Source organism: Amphiura filiformis, chromosome 7, assembly GCF_039555335.1.
Source record: "Amphiura filiformis chromosome 7, Afil_fr2py, whole genome shotgun sequence".
NCBI classification, from domain to species: Eukaryota; Metazoa; Echinodermata; class Ophiuroidea; order Amphilepidida; family Amphiuridae; genus Amphiura; species Amphiura filiformis.
Window position 1 is genome coordinate 65,786,956 of NC_092634.1, and position 23,100 is coordinate 65,810,055.

General features: G+C 36.4%; 1 protein-coding gene across 1 annotated transcript; it reads left to right on the forward strand.

The window, feature by feature from the left end:
• The first annotated feature begins 8,243 nt into the window (after positions 1 to 8,243).
• LOC140156522 (sodium- and chloride-dependent glycine transporter 2-like) lies at positions 8,244 to 22,397 on the forward strand. Its single transcript, XM_072179463.1, has 7 exons — positions 8,244 to 8,498; positions 10,244 to 10,378; positions 13,182 to 13,285; positions 14,245 to 14,369; positions 15,967 to 16,079; positions 21,546 to 21,686; positions 22,374 to 22,397. The coding sequence occupies exons 1-7, from the start codon at positions 8,322 to 8,324 to the stop codon at positions 22,395 to 22,397; spliced, it is 819 nt and encodes a 272-aa protein (XP_072035564.1). The 5' UTR covers positions 8,244 to 8,321.
• Positions 22,398 to 23,100: the final 703 nt, after the last annotated feature.

Sequence of the window (23,100 nt, forward strand, 5' to 3'; positions counted from 1 at the left end):
GACTGATTAGGTCGATTGGTCACGTGAGAGACGGCGATCAATTCCTTTCAGTGCCTGGTCCCACGCGTGCGAGAGTTGAAAGCGTGGGACCAGGCAGAATTTTGGGTTTTAGCAATAATAGTAACTTTGTATTTGTAATATGTCTAAGCCTAGATAATAAGCTTTTGAAATTATTGTATTGTTATGTATGTTTGTTTATGCACGGCCCCAAGGAATTACAACTTTAGTTGAATTGGGCTTTCCGTGTTGAAATAAAGTCTAATATATAAGCGAATTGTAAACATGTTTCCTACACTGAACAGTCTCACTGCAGGATTAAATGGGCTAAATAGTCCTTGTCATGTGGGACAGGATCAGAAAAAGGCATACAAACGAGGGTATGAGATATCAGGAATTATTTACTAGCCTCATAGCCACATGGTTTGTGGTCTACAATAGCTATTCAAGACACAAGGTATGTAGGGGATAAACTGTGCATATGAGATATGGGTTCAAATGGAAACATAGTTCACTCCATGAACAATAATTAATATATTCAATTATGCGCCAGTGATTCTGCAACAAGCATATTTCTATACCGGCAAAAAAATCATGGCGAGGGAAACGTGGAACAGTAAGGCTGAATTTATCCTCTCTACTGTGGGATATTCCGTTGGTTTAGGAAATGTTTGGCGTTTCCCCTACGTGTGTTATGCCAATGGAGGAGGTAAGAAAGAATTATATTAAAAAACATTTTTTTTTTCATTTGAAATAATATTTAGTATTTTATTATACTTTTCTCTGTATCGAACGCGGGTTTAAAACAGAGGTTCGTTTTTGACACAAATTCTATACTTGCATTTGGTACCCCAGTATACCAACTTTGGAGAGGGCCCTTTTTTCGACATACGGGGTTCAAGTACCCCTCCTTCATTCGACAATTAAGATTCATCTTGTGTTCATGCTCAAACCCTAAGAAGAGCACTGTGAATTGGTATAGAGCTCTGCTCAGACTTTCTCACTTCAATATAATAGATCGATAATATACGTATGGTCTAGTACAAAAGACAGCCAAGTCTTCTTCTTTCATGAAGAATTTAATATTAATTTAAAGAAAAATGATACAAATCCGTCATTTGGTGTTGAAAATAAAATGGTGACGTAGTTAATCTATAGGGCACGGTCTGACGGTGGCTCAGTGGTTATGACCTTGGACTCATAATCTGAGAGCTTGCTCGACGTGCGTGGGTTCGAGTCCCCGTCCCACCACCGTGTTGCGCCCTTGGGAAAGGCGCTTTACCTCGCTTGCCTCACCCCACCCAGGTGCAATGGGAAGCTGTTAGGGTTAGTCACAGTTGTTGTACTGATGAACCCTACGCCATTTGTAGGCTGCAAACGTGGTTCCGGCATAATCTAATGACGGCGGAATAAATGTAAAGCGCTTTGAGGCTGTTTACGGCATAAAGCGCTATATAAATATCTACATTTAAATATCTACATTTAATCGGATTAACTACCATAGCAATAGAGGAGTACAATTGCGACTATATCGCCCTGCACTACAATATTCACGCGGTGCCGATGCATTGAACCATAGATGTTAAAGAAAGGCTGATCACTCGCACCTGTAAAATTAGTATCTTTGAAAAGATCCGTATTGTATTCAATCTATGTTTACAGACATACATAGGTGATTAGTGCAATCTGCTTGTAGTGCTGGGCGATCTATTCAAAAATTGCATTCCTCTATTACTATAGTAGGCCCTAGTTAATCCGATTATGTCATCACTTCTATTGAGAACATATGGCAAAAATTAACCAGAACTACCTTGCTTGTGCCCCGGGTGAAGTGAAAATTCATGGAGAACATACCCACCAACATTTTTGATGTGCCCCCCCCCCCCGGGCTTGTGCATTTCTGTTGTAGGACGTTAAACACCGTGATGGGGGGGGGGGGATATGTATTTATCGATATATTCTGTCCCAGAATGTTTTCTTTTCTCGAATCCTAAAAATGAGGTATTTGGTCAACATACTTTAGTTGATAGCTGAATCAACATCTTGTCCTCCACAACTGTAAAATAACTGGCGTGTGACCATTAATAAGGACCATGGAAAATCTCCTGGAAGTGGCATCCTTAATTAGCATGAGGCGCATTGATATGTAAATAGCGTATTGTTATTCATATTTGCGCCTTGACTTATAAAGGGTGGTAGCCATGTTATGCAGACGGAGAATGGCTCGATGCGCTAGGCATGTCAAATTGCATTGTTTAGTGAATGTGTATAATATATTTTCTATTAGGTAATAAGCTGCTATATTTCGTGTACCCTTTTGTTATAACAAAAAAAATAGTATCATATTAAATACAGGGTGTCCCAAAAAAAAAGAGGCCCCTCATTGCGCCCTCTTTTTCTCCTATTTCAGAAAAGTTGATCAAGTATATGTTGATATGTAAAGAATCCTTTATCAGTTAGCTTTAATAAACCGAAACAATTATTTCAATCGGCTCATAACTTTTGAAGATATGCCCTTTTAAAGAAATGTATCCGTTTTTCACTCTGTCCACGGAGGAGGTTTGGCTACTTCAAAGATTGAAAAGTGCATATACCATGCATGAATATAAACCATTCCTCGAAGATAACTTTATAAAATAACAACTTTATTTTAGGGAGTGGGCTTTACCGGTGGGCTTATGGGTTATGGATTTAGTTAAGTGTAATTAATTTGGGCGAAATTGATGTGGGATGGGACTTCTTTTGCTATACTTGCAATTACTTATGTTTTTCTCGTTTATTTTACGCCTTTTTGACTATTATGTTTCTTACTTTCTTACTTCATTGTTTCTTGCTTCCATTTATTGACAACATACGTCATTTCTCTTTTGGCATAAAAGGTAGCCTGAAAAGAGCTGTTTATTTGTCTTTGGTTCTTTTGAATTGAGTTTACTGTGCTGCTCTGCCCTCTACCTGTTTGCCTCCTTGACGAATACAGGTTTCAGCCCTAGTCCTCATTGCATCAATTGCGTTGCGTACCAACCTTATGCGCCGGATACTTGCGAATATAGCAGTAATACGTTTGCAAAGATCTTGGATATTGCCACAAATGAAGCAATCAAGTGGTGTGAGGTCTGGTGATCTTGCAGGCCACTCCACAGTATGACCCATCCCAACCACTATGTTTGCTATCCATAGACAGAATGAAAAATGGGTACTTGTCTTTAAACGGGCATATCTACAAAAGTTGTGAGCCGATTGAAATAATTGTTTTGGTTTATTAAAGCATACCAAAATATATTTGATAAACTTGTCAGAAATAGGCGAAAAAGAGGGCGCAATGAGGGCCTCTTTTTTTGGGACACCCTGTATATTAAATGTATAATCTTTGAAATTTACGTGCATTTGAAGTGCAGAGCTCAGCAATCTAGCTAAGCCGGGTGGTGTGAAATTCTGCTGCGTGACCCCCTCTGCGTGGTATTATATTCATAAAACATTGAATTAAACAGATATATGAGCAGCCAAACACGATTTATCAGTATTTAAAAGATATGTTAATCAACAAAGATAAATACATGTAATCGAGAATACAAATGACAATTCAACTAGTAAACAAGCCTGAAATCATAAAATGTTGCTACGTGATTTCCCGAATACATGATATGTCAACATCTGACCATTAGTCAGATTTACCGTGAATATTTAGAGTATTGGTGCATGGCTGGCACACAGTCGAAGTCAACTCTGATCTAATAGTGGTGTAAGAATTTACCCTTGGGGTACAGGTTAAATCCTAAACTTTACAAAACTTAAACTCTAAAAATTGAATAACAGCATTATTATCTAGAAAGCAAAATTAAACTTCTTGATTTTTTTCAGATTTTGGTGTAATATCATCGTAAGAACTTGTTGCTTCTAAGAATATGTGACCCCTCGGCACAACTGAGCCCTGAAGTCGCCAATCATCATTTTTGAGATATTCAACCAAAATATTCTGCTTGAAATTAGCTTTAAAATGATGTATATCATGTCTATAGTACTTGACATTTAAGTAGTGAAAAATCAATAAAACAGTCAATAAATCATTTGTTTCCTATTGTTTATTGTTAAGTTAAATGGAGCATATCTCAATACTGGCACTGGCGACATCCGGGGTCACATATTTTACACGATTCGTCACATGGCTCTTTAGACCACCATTCTTGTCATTTTCTTTTTGCCATAAATAGCTACATAAAATAATAGATTTTGAAAGTGCAATGACTCGATTTTTATTGTCATTGTTTGAGCATAGCTACAGCTCGATGAAAGTGCACATCTGGTTTACGAATATGCCAAATTAACGGTATTTTATTTTATAAAACATCAATCAGAAAAGAAATTGGTTGGAGTTATTTAGAAGGGTAGGTTGCATTACAAATATATATCCATTTAATTGACTTGTCATTATTTTTAGCTCTGTGACAGTACACATCTGGTTCATTAATATCACGTTAACAGTTATGTTTTAAAAAATGTAAAAATAAAGAAACTGCAAAATTGCATAAAATTCACACCAATGTGCCAACAATGTCATAAAATTACAATCTTTTAAAATGGATTGATTTAGAAGGGCGGGGTTTCAATTGAAACGTTAATCCATTTAAAGGCGCAGTCCACCGGAATTAATGCAGATTAGATCAATTTACATGCCAAGTATAAATATTCTATTGTGTTAAATGGTATTTCTTGGGAAAATACTCTCTTTGTTCACCTAAGTTAATTTCTGTCATTATTACACAGTCTAATTTGGGCTTGTTTCTGAACATACAGCAAAGTTTTTCAACTGCCTATACTAAGCACAAATGGAAATTATATTTGAATTCTGGATGGACATCAACACTGCCCCTTTTGGAGAATCTACGACACTAACCAATGTAAGTCACTTGGGGGCAGTGTTGAAGTCAGCTCAAAACTCAAATATAATTTCCGTTTGTGCTTAAAGGGCATTTCGTGATCCACAGCCTCATCCCCCCACTTTTCTCAAAAAAAGTTGAGATTTTTATATCACTGGAAACCTGTGGCTACATAATGTTTATGTACAAAATATTTCTTGCAGATTAATTCGTTTAGCAAAGATATCGTGAAATTTGAATTTCGTTCTGGTGCACCAACTGAAATTTTGGGAATAGGTTTTTTCGTCGATATCTAATGAAAAATGACATAAATAGAGGATGCTAGGATCACGAAATACTCTTTTAATACAAACAGTTGAAAGACTTTATAGTATGTCCAGAAACAAACCAAAATATAGAACTATTAAACTACGAAAGAAATTTCAAAAATATATGAAACAAAAGTGAGAAAAAGTGCATTTTCTCAGAAATACAACTTAACACTACTGAATATATATACATGTCATGGACTGAATCTAATCTGCATTAACTCCGGTGGACTGTGCCTTTAATTGCCGATTTTCACGTAGCTGCATCTCAATGAAAGTACACAGTTGGTTTACTGATATCAAGTTTAACGTTATTATGTTTTAAAAAAATTAATTAGAATACAAAAACGCATGCAAGGTTGCATAAAATGCACACAGGTGCCTCCAATTTGTTAAAATGTCACACAGTGGCATAAATTGTCAAAAATGTGATAAGATTTCTGTACTTTCCGCAACTTTACATTATATTACTTTACGCAACTTTACTTTACGCAACTTTACATTACTTTACGCAAAGGTGCATAAAAGACATCGACAAAATATATAAAATTGAACATAGTTGTATACAAATTTTGTTACCAAAAATTTAACACAGTTTTTAAAAACTAAATGTATATATAGTGCATTACTTTCAATACAAAGATGTTTAGTTCATGATACAATAAATGATTAGATATGTTTATCATTTAGTGTTTCTTAATTTTCCCTGCACGGATTTTTATTCTCACTGCACGAACATGACGAACGTGCCAGGAGGCACGTTTAAATAGCCCCTACCCAGGCAGGACAGGCCTCTCATAAGACGTGGTGTGAATGCCATGTTGGGGAGAGCTGATATCTAAATACAGTGGTCCATGTTCACATATAACTTTTGTTTCCCATCTTTAACGTGTATCATCTTTGAATAATTTTCCCTATAGGCGCATTCTTGATTCCATATTTGCTCATAATGGCTACTGGTGTTATCCCTGTGATGATACTTGAAACATCTTTGGGTCAATTTACAAGCTTAGGGGCTCTCAGTTGTTGGCAAATGGCACCTCTGTTTAAAGGTTGGTACAATGACAATTGTTCTTTTACCAGAAAACCTCTTATTGAAAATTATTTTACAATTAATGTTATTTCTGAGTTGAATTCTGTGCATGAGATATTTGACATTTGACCTTATTAACACTATAACTCCTGAAGCACCCTATTACAATATAACAATTTACTTGTTTTCCCTAGCAATAAGAGACACAATTAGAGGTTAAAATAGAAGTCCTTTTTTACAATACTAAATCGCCATTATTAATTAGGGGTTCATTCATAGGATTGAGGGCATGATCGCTGTTTATGCCCGAGGCGTGAGCCGAGGGCATAAACAGCGATCATGCCCGAAATCCTATGAATGAACCCCGTTCATACATACCCAACATTCTTAGCAATTCAATACAGATGAAAATAAGGGTTTACAAGTTTAAAGGGGCATTTCGTGATCCACAGCCTCATCCCCCACTTTTCCCAAAAAAAAGTTGAGATTTTTACACCACTGGATACCTCTGGCTACATAATGTTTATGTACCAAATATTTCTTGCAGATTAATTCCTTTAGCAAAAATATCGCCAAATTTGAATTTCGTTCTGGTGCACCAGAACGAAATTACAACACATTGTCTATGGAGCAGTGTAATACACATAATCATGCATAACTCGCAAACGCAAAATCGGAATCAACTGAAATTTGGGAAATAAGCTTTTTCGTGGATATCTACTGAAAATGTCATAAAAAGAGGATGCTAGGATCACGAAATCCTCCTTTAAATAACATTTCCATACCGTTTTCCTTCATAAATTGGAAGAAAATTAGTAGGCCTACTTGCAGGAAGCAGCTCGGCTCGTGAGGTCAACGGCCGGGAGTCAACGCGTGATACGCGTCATCTTTTGCGCTCCGCGTGAGATTCGCGCGGTGACATGCGCGTGTACGCAACACTAGCAAATCGTGGATCGTGTTAATTGGGTTCCAACGCTGCGTGACGCAGCTTGTTTATGCCCTGCGTACTGGTCATAAACGGAATTTATGACCAGTAAAAAAGGGCCCAAATCCAATCAGAAACGTCGTTATATCGTGAGTATGTATGAACGCACTTTATTAAAAATACCATAATTTGTTACTTACATCATGCTTCTCTTTTTATGGTTTGTTTTAGGTGTAGGGATCGCAATGCTTATGGTTACTGTCTACTGTAGTCTCTACTACCCTATAATCATCGCTTACACCATCCGCTACATGGTTGCATCTTTTTCCAACCCCTTGCCTTGGGTGGGTTGCAATCATTCTTGGAATACGCCGAATTGCTACGAGCCTGGTAAAGGCTCACATGATGTCAATATGACAACATACTCTACCAATGATTCAACAGCAGAAACAGTGACACGTGGGACTATTGTAAATGAAACTGTGTCTGTCTTGGACAACAAAACAGTTGTTAATAGCACGCAAGTCAGAGTCAGAGCCAGCGAAGAATACTGGGAGTAAGTCATAAAGAGAGAAAAACAAGTGCCAATTCCCTAAGTTGCCGCTTTGCATTATACGTGAACATTGGATAGTGCCTCAAAATTATAAACAGAAATACCTGTCAAAATTAACCGGTCACAGATCATATAGAGTATAATTTGAAGAAAGTGTCCTCAGAGTCAAGGAAGTATGTCGTCCAAGACATACGAAACTGTCAGGTCAGTGTTCAAAAGTTTGGTTTTGTAATATGAAAACTCCAAATTATAATTATCTACAAACCTGATGAATCTCTTCACAAGATCATATAGAGCTTGTGCATATGACGTATCATACCGTAAATATGGCGGACTACTCAAATGCATTCAACAAAAGCATGATTGCAATATACCGCGACAGTTCGTCTCACATAACATATGCACTACGATCAAATAGGTTAATGGCAACATTTGATTGAATGGACTACACTGCGCCATGATTACGGTGAAGGACACCGGTTCAAATCCTTTGCTTGGAGCCAATCAATAATTTTTCGCACAACCTCTATTATATTATTCGTCATTCCAATCTTTCACCTGCATCAAGTAAAAGATTAGGATGACGATATGACCTGCGACTGGTTTATTTTATCAGGTATTTCTGTTTAGAATGGCCTTTTATTTACATAAACAATTTGAACTTTTTTTTCAAAGACACGCTGTGCTCGGAATAACCAACGGATTTGACGATATGGGAGATATGAATTGGCAATTGGTGTTGTGCCTCTTTTTCACATGGTTCCTAGTCTTCATATGTATCGGTAAAGGAATTAAGTCATCGGGAAAGGTAATTGCAACTTAGGAAAAATAGGAACGAAAAATATATAAATAAATAATGCTCTTACTGCTCTATGCCAACCGACTGGATTTACACATGGGCCAGCACACTTTAATTTTGGCTGTTGAAGTTGAAAATATTATAAATAATCTCAACGTAATGACGTAATGACGTAGCGCTTGGTGTTTGATTTGCGCGTCATATTTGGCTGCAATGGGCTGTATCAGTTGAAATCCATATACCCCCTATAGAGGACATGATCTTAATCTTCCACACAGGGAGTGTAGATTTCAAACGGAGCACCCTTTCCAGTAACCCAATTCACACTGCACTCCATTTGTGGGAGATTAAAGTCATATCTTCCATAGGGGGGTATGGATTTCAACCGGAATAACCCAATAATGTCTTGCTATGTAGGCTAGTATATGAAGAGCTTATTTCCAAACCGTGTTAAGTCCACCCACCTTCAAAATTGAGATTTTGATGAAAATGGGTAGTGAGTAACTAGGGCTATCCAGCAATGGGTGTGTTTTTTTCCAAAATTAGTCAAGCTCCGAAATATTGACACACAAAGTATCGATTTGTTTCCAAAACGTGTTAAGTCCAATCCAGTTTGGTAGCAAAATGTGTTAAGTCCAAGAACACTGCCCTTGTGGACAGCTTGTAGGCAAGTAGCACGGCATAGGGCTTCCAATAGTTAATCGCCCCAAGTACTGCATGATAAACACTGCCTTGCTTTGCGTCTTCGTTCTTGTTTGGTCCTGAATTTGGTCTGCATAAAAAGTTGTTGTTGTTTGTTTGTTTTTGTTGTTTTTGTTATATTAGTAGGCCTAGTTTGTATAGGATTATAAATATTTGAAAGATACCTCCAGAAAGACATGAACAGGGTGGGAAGGGGGAGAGGGAGAGGTTGTGATAGTAGAATTAATGTTAGAGGATGGTGGTAGAGTTAGTTTTTGATTTTTTGATATTATTATTTTGTATGATTATCAAAATGTGCTACTAAATTCAAGGTATTATTTTAAAGTTAAAGGTATAAAAAAATTAAGACCTAAAAACTTAAAAACTTATGACTGTCAATATGAGGTTAGGGTGGCAGCATGGGGAGGGAGAAATTGTGATAATGTGATAAAACAAGTGGATATTCATGATCACTTATTGTCAGTGAAATGATGTTTATTCAATTCTGAGAAATGCAATACGTTTGAATTTTGAACTATTTTCAACATCAAATTTTGGTAAAAAATGGGCGGGAGGAGGGGGTTCGAGATGCAAGGTGTTTTGTGCAAAATTGTGTTTTATAGTAGAGAGAATCACATTTTGTATGTTTTTAATAAATTTGTTATATTTTAAGACTAGTTTGAGAAAAATTTGGTTAGTTCTGTGTTACAGATACTATGTTTTGTGTCAAAATGTGTTAAGTCCATGCCAGAAATTGCGTTTTGTGTCAAAACGTGTTAAGTCCATGCTATTTTTAAAACAAATTAATTCATTAAAAAAATCAAAAGTCTCTAGATTTTAACTTAACATGTTTTTATGGTCCTATATATGTCACCTTCACTTCACTGTAATTTTATAGAAATCTAACTTTTTTTCATTGCCATAAGGAAAATTCCTGATTTTCTTCAAAGTGAATCTTGTGGACTTAACACGGTTTGGAAATAAGCTCTTCATATACAGGTTACAAAGATCATACGCCTCTGTAGCCCAGGCTCTGTAGTAGGATAATAATATTTGACTTTTTTTCTTTATAGGCAGTTTATTTCACAGCTACATTTCCGTATGTTGTTTTGTTCATACTTCTCATACGAGGAGTAACACTCCCTGGAGCCAAAGATGGTATTCTTCTATATATCAGGCCTCAATGGAAATACCTACTCACGTCAAAAGTAAGATTTATTCATTTCCTAACCCCAGATGAAAAAATCAATGCAAGAACAGGTCTTAGGCCTCAGACCGCTTTTGTAGGCGGGGGTGTGAGGAAAAAGGAAGATGTTGTTCTTGTTGTTGTTGGGCCTTTCTGCCCGGTGCTTAAATGCTTAAAGCCATATTATAATATTCTGTTTTTACACGATTGTTATGTACTTTAGTGAACTGATAAACTCTGCAAAAATCAAGGCTTTAGGTGTCGTAGTTTTGTTGAAATCCGAAATTTTGAATAAACTGCAGGAACAGTCGTTTTATTATCACGATGGAAATATTAATCGAATGCGTACACGATGTGCATAACACAGTGCATAGATGGCGTGCGGGCAGTCGTGACATATCAAAAGAGCCGACACGACTCACGTTCGAATGAGTGGCTTGCATTGGCATTGGCGACATATGAGCTGGTGTTAAATAGCGATTTTCTTTGTACTACCTCGTCTGTTTGGGCCCAAATTAAAAGAGGACATATCGTCGGCCGTATCACATACTGACACATTTGCAAAATACGCATTTCGAGAAAATCGAACTTGAAAATCTAGCGATTTTCATTTGCTGCATAATCTTGATTAAAATATTATTGTCGATTAAAACCAGTTTAACAGTAATGCAAATAAACCATATTTTCAATATTATTCACTTATCACTATCAGAGCATAACCAAACAATCAATTTTAAATAAAATACGTCACTATGTGAAAAGGACTAATGTCAATTTCGCCGTTCAAATGACAAATACGTCGCGCAAATACGTCAGTATGTGAAACAGTTGCGCAAATACGTCAGTATGTGAAAAGGACAAAACAACAATTTTGCTGTGCATTGACAGAGTCGCGCAAATACTAGACTATGCCATAGTCGATTTTTGATAAATAAAAGCATGCTATTAATCATGATGAAAGCATTCAGTTGAACTCGAAATTATACTGATATTTATTACATCAAAATACTAGTATAAAATTGTGAAGAAAACGTTTATATAATTATATTAGTGACAGTAAAGTAAAAGTGTACGTAGGCTTATATTATTGAATGCAACATATCATAATGTCATAATTATATTGGCACTTCAATACTGAACAATTCTGATTTTAGAATCTACGAGTTAAAAATCGACTATGGACATTGCATTTTAAAACGGGACTTTGAACGGGCAAAGTCCCTAACATATGCACTGTCAATCATACTTGTTTATCAATCCAATTTAACCGCAAGCAAATACAAGACGCGCTCATGTACTTACTGAGAGTTCAATGATCCCGCCAACACAAATGCCGCATAGTTGTGTACCATGTAGTTATTAATGGTAGTGGCAGGTGCCCGGAGGATTTAAACCATAACGAGATCTGGGCGACCAATCACAAGCCAGATCCAATTAAAGATGCATTACATCATGGCCAATTATAGTTAGGCCAGAAATTGGCCTAACTCTCCATAGAGTCCCGTGTTAAAAATGTTAACCGCAAGTCAAAGTCAGTAGTCCACTTGGGAAGCTAACAAACAGAGGGTGTACGGTAACTGAAAAGATCAGTTGTGATCAGTTGTTCAGAGTATACACAATGGGCAAGTGGACTACGGAGTAGTCTACGCAAATACGTCAGTATGTGAAACGGTAAATTCTTCAAATAGCAGATACGATATACTGGACTTGGGCAGTATAGGTGATCGGCAAATACGTCGTTATGTGATGCAGACATTTCAAGGTTTTGTAAATACGACATAATTAAATAAATTAATATCTTACTAATTAAGCCACTTTGAGGCAAGATTTTTGGTGAATATATAGAGTAGAACATAACAAACTAACATACCAATTTTCTCAAAAATGTTAAAAATGTCGAATACGTCAGTATGTGATACGGCCGACGATATCTGACTTTTTATACCAAATAAATACAATTTTATTTCTTATGGAAATTATAATAACATGGCTTTACGTATCATACAATGTGAATCCATCAAAAGCGGTGTCTTCCACCTGAAGATAATTCCATCATAATGTAATTTATATTAGTAATCTGTAAAATATACATATTGTTATTAATAGCTTTATCTTTAATTAACATAAAATGGCAGCATCCTTTATGCTGGTTTCATACTTTCTGCCGCTTGCCGCTGAGCGGCGTGGCGCTTCACCATACCGCTTGCACTTGTCTGAAAGCGGAGCGGCACACCACTGAACGGCAGCGGCATGACTGTGAAAGCCACTCTTGCCGCTCAGCACCGCTCCAAAATCGTATTTTGTCCTCGTACGTCAGAGTGGCACCGCTCCGAGTTTACTTGAATTCAACTCCCAGCGGTGCTGCCGCCGCGGCAAAGCGGTGGAGTGATCGATATATCGGCTTGCTTCTGGTCACCGCTAGCGTTTCTGGTGCGACTGCGCAGTGAAGTAAAATCATCTTCAGAGCGGCAAGCAGCAGGAAAGTATGAAACCAGCATAAGACGTACAGAAGTACACGCTGTATCAAAATAATTGGCACTCATCAGTTGTCAGTGAGCATGACTGCCATATCAAAATGCAACAAAGGATCAGCATAATTTGTAAATTAATGTAATAAACAGTCATATAACTAAAACTCTGGTCATTTCAAGAAGATCTTATGCTGCATTGGGAAGAAACAGGCTTTTCACTAACCATCAATACTTATGGGTACCAATCATTTTGATACAGCCTGTATTTCCATATGTCAATTTTCATCCCGTTATTTAAAAATATTTACCAAATACTTAATATTTTATGCATATACCATGTTTTGTCCTGAACAGGTATGGAAAGCTGCTGCCAATCAGGTATTTTACTCCTATGGGGCAGGCTGGGGACCAGTATTGACTCTAGCTAGCTACAATAAATTCAAAAATAACTGTTACAGGTATAGTTAACTTTCACTTTGCCCATCCATTTCTTGCTGTCTTTGCTGATTATCTCTAATACAGAATGACTTGTTTTAAAGGGTCATTTCGGGATCCATTCCCAGTGACGTAGCGACGAGGTGGGGGCACGTGCCGTGGGCGCCACCCTAACGAGGCGCCGAATTGAGCATGGATCCTGCGCTCCCTCCTACCGATGAAAGCATTTCAGCACAAAATCATTTGAAAGATCAATTTAAGACCGATATTCAACTTCATTGTAACCAGTATTAATGAATGATAGGCCTGTGCAAATTTTAGCGCGCTCCGTGCGCACTTGTTTCAAGAATTGGGAAGGGCGCCATTATGTATCCATAGCCATGGGCGTCACAATCCCTATCTACGCCACTGTCCATTCCTTTACCCCCGCACTTTTAAAAGTCTGAGTAAGTTTAAATGGTTAGCCAGGAGGATTTTGTTGCAACCCCTCTCTTGAATTTAGGTAATAAAAATAAAATATAGATAAGGGACTGTGCAATAATTATGAATGAGCCCCCCCCCGGCGGGAAAAAAAATTCCGATCAGCCGCCAAAAATGCCCCCCCCTCGACCCGCCAAACACGTAATCTACAAAAAATATAGAATAAGGTATATAATATCAAGATCCTTCTCCGTAGTACTTAGCTCCAACTTGTTGTGTGCATACGAACCCAAATGTATATCATACTTGGTTCTTAAGTTATGAAGTTTTTAGAGGGCTATTTTCTTATGTTTTTTTTTACTTCATATTTTCCCTTTATCTCATTTTCAAATTTGCCGCCTTTGGCCCCCCATGGACCAGATCGTATCACAATTACAGTATATTTTGCTCGAACATTGGTCAGAGCATTACTAACTTATTATCTTGTGGCCGGAAATATGCTGACTTATGCAGACACGAGATGAAAATGCGCTAATTATGACTTTTGTTTTATTTGTACCAGAGATGCAATCATCTTCAGTTGCTGTTGTGGTGCAAGTAGTATATTGGCTGGTTTTGTTATATTTCCTATCATTGGATTCATGGCTCAAGATTCACAGACACCCATTGAGGACGTGGTTGCTGCAGGTAAGAAAAAGATATGCAGAGACTAACTTGAGCATAAATATGCTTGTTTTACATACGTTTAATTATTTAATTATTTCGTTATTAAATAGCCTTGATCAAGTCTTCCTCCTTACCTTTTCTCTATTCATGCTCTTCTTAGGACCCATGGTCGAAGTATCATATACTGGACTCCCTCGGATTTTTAGTCAGGTCAGAATTTTTTGTGTAGGAACAGCTAGGGAGGAAGTATACATGTACGTTGTGGGCAGGGTGTGCATTTTGCTCAAACACTACCCCTGCAGTGCACAGTATGCCTGGGGTAAAGTATGATAAGAAAGTCCACTATCTAGCAATTCAAATGTCAAATGGATTTTTACAAAGTTATGATGGCAAATAATTATTTTGAAAGAATAAATAACTTCAAAACTTTGGCAAAGCTTCCATGAATTTTACATTCACTAACTATGGACGCCAAAGGACTTGAAACAAGTCTATTATTAAAACGTTTGGTGCAAACATTCAGCAATTAAGAAGCCAACTGTTACACGGCAACATTTTTAAAACGTATTTAAAACGTTTTACAAAGACGAAACCAAACTATAAACAATTTTAAACGATTTTAAAACGTTTGGTGTTTACTGGGTTTCTTTGTTACGTAATTACAGCCAACCAAACGTTTACTGCAGTATCATTAGCTATCATATTCATGAAATGATACTGAATTTTGAAACACATTTTACAGAGGAAACATATACGTTGAATAATACAATATTGATGTATTTTTGGATATACTCGTTTTGTTTTGTTTTTGGTTTTGATTTGTTTTGTTCTGGGTTGTTTTTTTTTGCTATAAAATGAATAATAAATGGTATAGGATCCTGTGTCATATACTGGGGTACCCAAAAAGGTGGTTTTGTTACATTTTGATGTGCAGTTTGGACTTCAAAACAGTGTCGCTTGAGTATTCCTTCACTTAGAAGATTCAATTAGGTCTTAAATTGAGGCTAATTTATTCTATATTACTCATGTTTTTACCCTGTTTTAAAGTAATTTCTAATTATTTTCTTATTACGTTTGGAATGAAATGTGACAAGGGTGGTTGAGGATTAGGAGGATTAGGAGGAGGATTAGTATCGTAAATTTGATCTAATACCCCCATTAAAAATTTGAATCTAGTAAAAAATCTAAACCAAGTAAATAAATACAAAAGGTCATTTAAAAGACTAATACTTGCTCAGAATGATTGTAAATGTGGAAAAAAGAGATGGGGTTAAATCCCACCTACTTTGTGATTGTTTTTGCCCGCACTCTCTCATTTTTTAACCGATTTCCATAAAATAAAAAAAAATCAGGTGTCAAAATGCTCAGGAGGATGAACCACTTCAAATGAGACGTGTAGGTAAAATGTTTGAAACGTTTCATTTTTTTTTTACTATGTAACACAAAGGTACCGCATGTTGTGACACAAGACCATAGAGCAAAATATGTGTTACTTGAATTCTGTTATTCGTTAGAGTAACGCATAGCCCCCGTAGCATATAAAGTGAAGCAGAATTCTGTCAAACAGAGACCAATAGTACGTTTAGATACTTTCACATTAAGCCTACTTCTCTTTCAGGTCCGGGGCTTGCATTTGTGGCTTATCCTGAGGCCTTGTCCAGGCTGCCAGTGTCTCAGCTGTGGTCATTTCTTTTCTTCTTCATGTTATTAACGGTTGGACTCGATTCTCAGGTGAGCAAAACAACTTATATCAACTCCTCAACAAAGTTTGGAAAGTTTTTTCAAGCATATATATCTCAGATTATTTCTGACATGTTCATATCATGTTGCATATCATGAGGGCGCACTATAACGTATAAACACGTATAATTTTAATCGTGTGTATTGACTCAAAATAATCATCAAATATCACCATTTGGTTTTGCCATCAATATTTCATTTTCATCATCACCTACTATTTGTATCCTGCGGATCATACTTGGACCATATTTGACTGGTTTTGTTACTTTCAACGATATTTAAGTGACTTTTTGTGTCCGGAATGGGTCCACCAACACCAACAATGGAACTGAGAGGTAGGAGCGGGAAAGTTAAAACCGTGAAAGATGATGATGTGAGTACTGATATTCAACCTCAAACAGAGCCTGACTTCGAAACCTTTGTCAGAAGCTCCCTAAGAACTATAATTGATGGTCAGAATTCCTTACGTGAGTCAATTACTAGCCTCCAAAAACGTCAAGACAAACTGGAAGCTATGGTTAAAGAAAACGAACAGAATTTTGATGAATCGATTGAATTTCAATCATCCCGTACATCAGACATAGAAAAACAGGTCTCAGCTTTAAAACAACAAAACTCTAAGCTGATACACCAAATAGACCAACACAAATGTGATGTGAAGAAATTGCGTGAATCAAGTGATAATCTAGAAAGGCATTCACGGCGTCATAATTTGTTGTTATGCAACTATGGTCCTGAGAAGAAAGATGAGGTCCCTGCAGAGATCGTAAACAGAGTTCTGAAAAAAGATCTTGGGCTTAACATTTCGGTAGAGGTTGCCCATCGGACGGGTAGACAGAGTCAAGACAAGAATCGTCATAGGCCAATCATTTTTAAAGTACTTTCGCTAATCGATAAAGATTCCATTATCACAGCAAAGAAGGAACTTAAAAAGGCCCCGTATTACATCAAGACCGACGAAATCGAGTCAGACAGAAAGGAACGGTTCAGACTGAAATCAGTTGCGGAGACCGCGTATAAAGCTGGCAAGAAAACAGTTTTCAAACGCGGTAAACTGTTCATAGATAACAAACTGTACAAAGAATCAAGTGACAACGCTGAGAATACGGGTTCTCAAGAGAACACGGGTTCTCATCACGATCATTCGGACTAGGACAGAGTTGGCTGTCATCATTCATTACGAATTGGATGCTGGAACATTGGGGGTTGGTACTTAGAAAACTGTGAATTGCGTAAAAATATTATTGCTAAGTGTGATTTTGATATTATGTGTCTTGTAGAAACTCATATGAAAGAAAATGATGTTATAAATGTTCCCAACTATATGTGGTTTGGTCATAATAGATCCGTTCTCCATTGTAAAGCAAGAAAAGGTTCAGGTGGCGTTGGTATCCTTGTACATAAACGTATTCTTAAATCTTTCACAATCAAAACTGTGGAAAAAACGCATGATGGTATATTGTGGTTGAAATTTACTAACAAAAGTGCCAAGGAAAGTTTTATGTTTGCTGTTGTTATCTACCACCCGAAAATTCAAGTCGCGGTGGTCACGCTGAAGAGTTTTTTGATGCATTAATTTCTGATATTTACAAATTTCAAGATACTGGTTCGTTGCAAATATGTGGTGATTTTAATGCCAGAATTGGTGACAGTGTAGATTATATTGAAGGTGTTGATGAAGTTAAAACTCGTAAAGTCATTGATTTTAGTACGAACCCACAAGGTAAACCATTCATTGACTTTTGTATAAGTGCTAATATGTGTTGCCTAAACGGTAGAAATGATGATGTAATAGATAATTTTACTTGTGTTTCAACAAAAGGTAAATCAGTTGTTGATTACTGTCTCGTTCCATATGATGGCTACGTGAACTTTGCTCAGTTTGAAGTGTCACTTGTTCAAGATCTTATTGAAAAGTATAGTGTACCTGTGTGTAGCACTATACCTGATCATTCAATGTTATCATGGGTGTTCAAAACTAATGTTTTCTCTTGTTATGAAAAATCTGTGAATAAGTCAAATGTCGACTTGAAAAGTCTGGCTAAATTGTATGATATGCGTGAAATACCGTCCACTTTTCTTATGGATGAGTCTAGTGTGTCAAAAGCAAATGAATTGATTGCTGAAATAAATACCAACCAAGGCAATCAGAGTGAGGTTGACAGTGTATATGACAAGTTTGAAACTTACATTAAGTCTGCAGTTGAAAAGAACTTTAAGAAAAAGAACAATAAGCGTGGTAAACACAATAAGGGTATGAGACATACTCCTAAACCTTGGTGGAACGAATCACTTCAATTGATTTGGGATGAGGTGTGTTGTAAACAAAAATCTTGGCTGAGATGTAAAATACCTAACATGCGTAATACCTTATTTGTGCAATATAAATCAGCTCATAGACAATTTGATAAAGCTGTGAAGAAAGCTAAACGACAGTTTCAATACAGTAAGATCAAAGATATTGATGATATGTTGAATGGTGACCAATCTATGTTTTGGAAAGAGATCGGTAAAATTGGTGTTAACAGTTGTAAACAAAGTAGTAGTATACCAATGGAGGTAATAACAGTTACTGGTGAAACTACAGATAATACTGACCATGTTTTAAACAAATGGTGTAATGAATTTGAATCGCTTTTCAAAGCTGATGCAAATAATTTTGATGACGAGTTTTTGTCACATATAAAGACAAAATTGAAAGATCTTGAAGCTAGTTCGTCTGAGAAAGATTATACTGCAGTTAATCTCAATAAACCTCTTGAGCTTGATGAAGTTATTGGTGCAATTAATAGAGCTAAATTGAATAAAGCTGCTGGTGTTGATGGTATTGTAACAGAATTACTTAAGAACAAAACTATGACAGTTGTTCTCCATGCTCTCTTTAGCCGTTGTTTTACATGTGGTATTTGTCCATCCAAATGGAGATTTGGTTTAATAAACCCAATACCTAAATCTGGTAATAATGATCCTAGAGATCCGATGAGTTACAGAGGTATAACGCTGATTTCAGTGGTATGTAAAATATATTGTGATGTGATCCGTAAAAGGCTCACAGATTGGCTTGAAGAAAATAACATTATCAATGAAGAGCAGAATGGATTTAGAAAGAATCGTAGTTGTCTTGATCATTTATACACATTTTCATCTATTGTACAGAATAGAAATCTTTGCAAAAAAGACACATTTGCTTGTTTTATCGATGCCAAGAAGGCATTTGACCGTGTCAATCGTGATTGTTTATGGTATAAACTTAGAAGTATAGGTATTAATGGTAACTTTTATAACTGTATTAAAAGTCTTTATGAAGATGTGAAATGTTCTGTAAGGGTTAATAACTTTATGACAAATTGGTTTGATGTTGAAATCGGTGTGAAACAAGGTTGTTTACTTTCTCCCGTGCTCTTTAACATTTATTTGAATAGTATTGTGAATGAAATAAAAGAATTAAAATGTGGTGTTCCTGTGCTTGACACAAAAATTGATCTGCTAATGTATGCAGATGATATTGTACTTGTTGCTGAAAGTGAAAGTTCACTTCAAAGAATGTTAGACTGTGTATCAAACTGGACTAAAAGGTGGCGTATAAGTTTAAATGACACAAAGACTCAGGTAGTTCATTTTCGCACTAAAAGCCGTGATAAATCAAATGTACAATTTACATGCTGTGATACTAACATCTCTACAGTAAATGGTTATAAATATTTAGGCATTTGGTTTGACGAATATCTTGATTTTCATGTGTCTACCCGAAATCTAGCTGCTTCTGCATCCAGAGCTCTGGGAATGGTCATCAGTAAAGTCAAAGCCCTGGGTGGTATCAATTTCAATTCTTTCACCAAGCTTTTTGACTCTTTCGTTGGTCCAATTTTAGACTACGGCAGTGGGGTCTGGGGTATTGATGAGTTTTCCTCGATTAATTCTGTGTTCTACCGCGCTTGCCGATTTTTCCTTGGTGTTGGGAAATATGTTCCAAATGACGCCATGCTTGGTGACTTGGGATGGGTTTCCCCTTTTGAGCGTCAAATGCAGTCAGTGGCTAGATTGTGGAGTCGTCTTTCAAAACTAGACAGCAATCGTTACCCAAGTAAAGTTTTTCAATGGTCCCAACATTTAGCAGGTAAAGGTATTAAGAACTGGTGTTACAAAGTAAGATCGTTATGTTCTAAGTTGAATTGTGATCTAATTCTGAGTATTTCTGAACAGATCGGTACTCGAAACTTAGTTAATCATATATCCGATGCTGCTAAATTGTTTGTAGAAAATCGTTGGAAAGAGGCAATCTTTAATGACCGAAGAAAGAACCCAAATGCTCGCAATAAACTTCGTACGTATCGCACCTTTAAAGCCACTTATGGCACTGCTGAGTATGTAAACACCATTATGAAGAAGTGTAATAGACGGGCTTTAGCCCTCTTCAGGTGTGGATGCGCTCCAATTGCCATTGAAACGGGTCGTTATAATAACACTCAGGTACAGAACCGAATTTGTAATATTTGTAATATGAATTGTATTGAAGATGAGTTCCACTGTTTTATAATTTGTTCGACGTATAATGATATCAGATCCAATTTCTTTAATGACATGGTTAAATTTAACCCAAGTTTCTCAAATCTTTCAGATTACAATAAATTCATTTTTGTAATGTCAGATGGCAACCATTGTTGCAAGGTAGCAAAATTTGCAAATGAAATTCTCACACTTCGTCAATCTATTGTGTACACTAAGGGATAAATAAATTGTAATTATTATTTAGCTGTCTCCTCATGTACACGTCAACATCATGCTTGCTTCTGCCATGTTGCGCATTTGCGGCTTCTAGCATTTATTTTGTTCTTTTGATCTAGGCCTAAAAGCATGATGGGCGTTTGATGAGGTTTCAGCTAACATTGCCTTGTGTTTATTTTTTAAAAATGTATATGCATGTTATTGTTTTTAAAAAACCTTGACTATATTTACATGTATTATTATGTGCTATTTATATGTATTATTTATGTGCTATATTTTTATATTGTATATTATTGTTTTGTCACTCATAAGCCAGAATTGGCTGGTCTCTATGTGAGAGTGTGACGTTAATAAAGATTTAAACTAAACTAAACTATCAATGGAGACCTCACTACATTCATAAGACGTGTACTCAGCCGTGATTGATTTCTTCACGGGTCTTTCTGCTTTGATTTCAAGGCACTGTTCACGTAATGTCACCGCCTGCATCCATGTTTGGAAACATAATTATTAAAAGCGAACTTTTAAAAATACCTAGACGCATATTTTTATTGGGTTTTGTGTAATATTTGTCAGATTTTATGATATGATGCTAAGCATTGTGTTTGATGAAGGAGGAATATGGTAGACCTTCGTGAATTGTTTAAAATATTCTCCACAATAATGCTTTCATTAATTTTATGTAAACATTTTAGTGTGACGTGGTTTTGCTGTATTGATTTTTGTTTACAGTTTGTTGGAACGGAAACCATCCTCACTGCCTTCTTTGACGAGTTTGGAATGTACTATCCTAATATCAGGGACCACAAAACAAAAATTACATTGGCAACTTGTTTGTTATTTTCTTGTATTGGTCTTCTCTTTGCAACACAGGTAAGATAAAAAAAGTGTTTCAACGCATTCAAGATCTTACGTTCAATGCTACAAAATTAATGACCTCTGGTTGCAAAATTTGGTTCTACCTTCATGTAAGTTTTATCATGAAGGTTTAGGGTTATAGTTATTTGTGATCATTTATTAATTTTTCTAACAAAACATTATATATTTTTCTGTTCTAGACCTGGACAATACCAACAGCTATCTCACTAATATTCACACATATTTTTTGTAGCTATTTTAACATATATTATAAATCTTTTTTTATATTTCATTATACAAGTGTCTACCGCTTGTAAAGATGCAAACAAGATTTAAGATAAATAGCGCCATCATTGTTCAACTTTTCTTTAAAATGGCACAGTTTTACATGCCATCAACATGATGAAACAATCGCGAGGGTTAGGGTAAGGGTTAAGGACTACGTGAAGGTAAGACCCACATTTGGCATTTATCTTGCCTCTCTTTATGACTTGTGCTCTTAGGTCTGACAATGAAAAAACTTCTTTGTGACCCTCCTGCTCATTCGTCAGCTGATTATATATTCTGAAAGTGTAGAAGTATTATGATAATGCAATGATATTGAAATTCTTCAGCGACTAAGCGAAATGGAAGTGCGAGTAGAGATAATGTTTGGTACACATGTTATATCAATTATAATTTAATTTTCTTGTGTTATATTAGGTCGTCAAATTCTTAACAATTTGAATATATCCCCGCTGCGCTTATTAATTTCGTTAACAGGGTGGTTTATACCTCATGACACTGTTCGATTGGTATTCAGCAGGTTTCAGTCCTATGTTAGTGTCTTTCATGGAGATAGTGGTCATCTCTTACGTTTATGGTAAGATATTTGATCATATTATGTTTTGACGATGACAATGGCGAGAAGATGATGATGATGACGATGATGATGATGATGATGATGATGATAGTGATGATGATGATGATGATGACGATGATGATGATGATGATAGTGATGATGATGATGATGATGATGATGATGATGATGATGATGATGATGATGATGATGATGATGAACTGTGTCTTCCTTTTTAGCATGAAAAACATCAAGTTTTTGGCCCAAATAGGGTATATTGCAAACTGTTGCAGGCTTGTATGCACTAGCCCATGAAATAGTAGAACACACTTTCATTTGTGGCTATAAAATAGTCTGACATTGACATTTTCACGCGCCCCAAAAAACCGGAACAAAAAAATTATGCTCATCACCACCCCGCCACTGTTTTTAACAATCAAATTTGCTTTTTTTGAGCTTGCTGTAAAGTAAATAAAATAAAAACAAAAAGAGGACAAAGTATTGGTAAATTGTGTTTACAAGTCCAAAAATTTACTCACGTTTAGACGTTTCATCTTCCGATCGGAAGACTTCATCAGTAATGCGATGAAC

Coding starts and splice junctions, on each gene's coding strand:
- LOC140156522 (XM_072179463.1), top strand. CDS start 8,322: ATGGCCTTTTATTTACATAAACAATTTGAACTTTTTTTTCAAAGACAC. Junction 8,499..10,243: donor GAATTAAGTCATCGGGAAAG/GTAATTGCAACT, acceptor TTTTCTTTATAG/GCAGTTTATTTCACAGCTAC. Junction 16,080..21,545: donor CGGTTGGACTCGATTCTCAG/GTGAGCAAAACA, acceptor TTTTGTTTACAG/TTTGTTGGAACGGAAACCAT.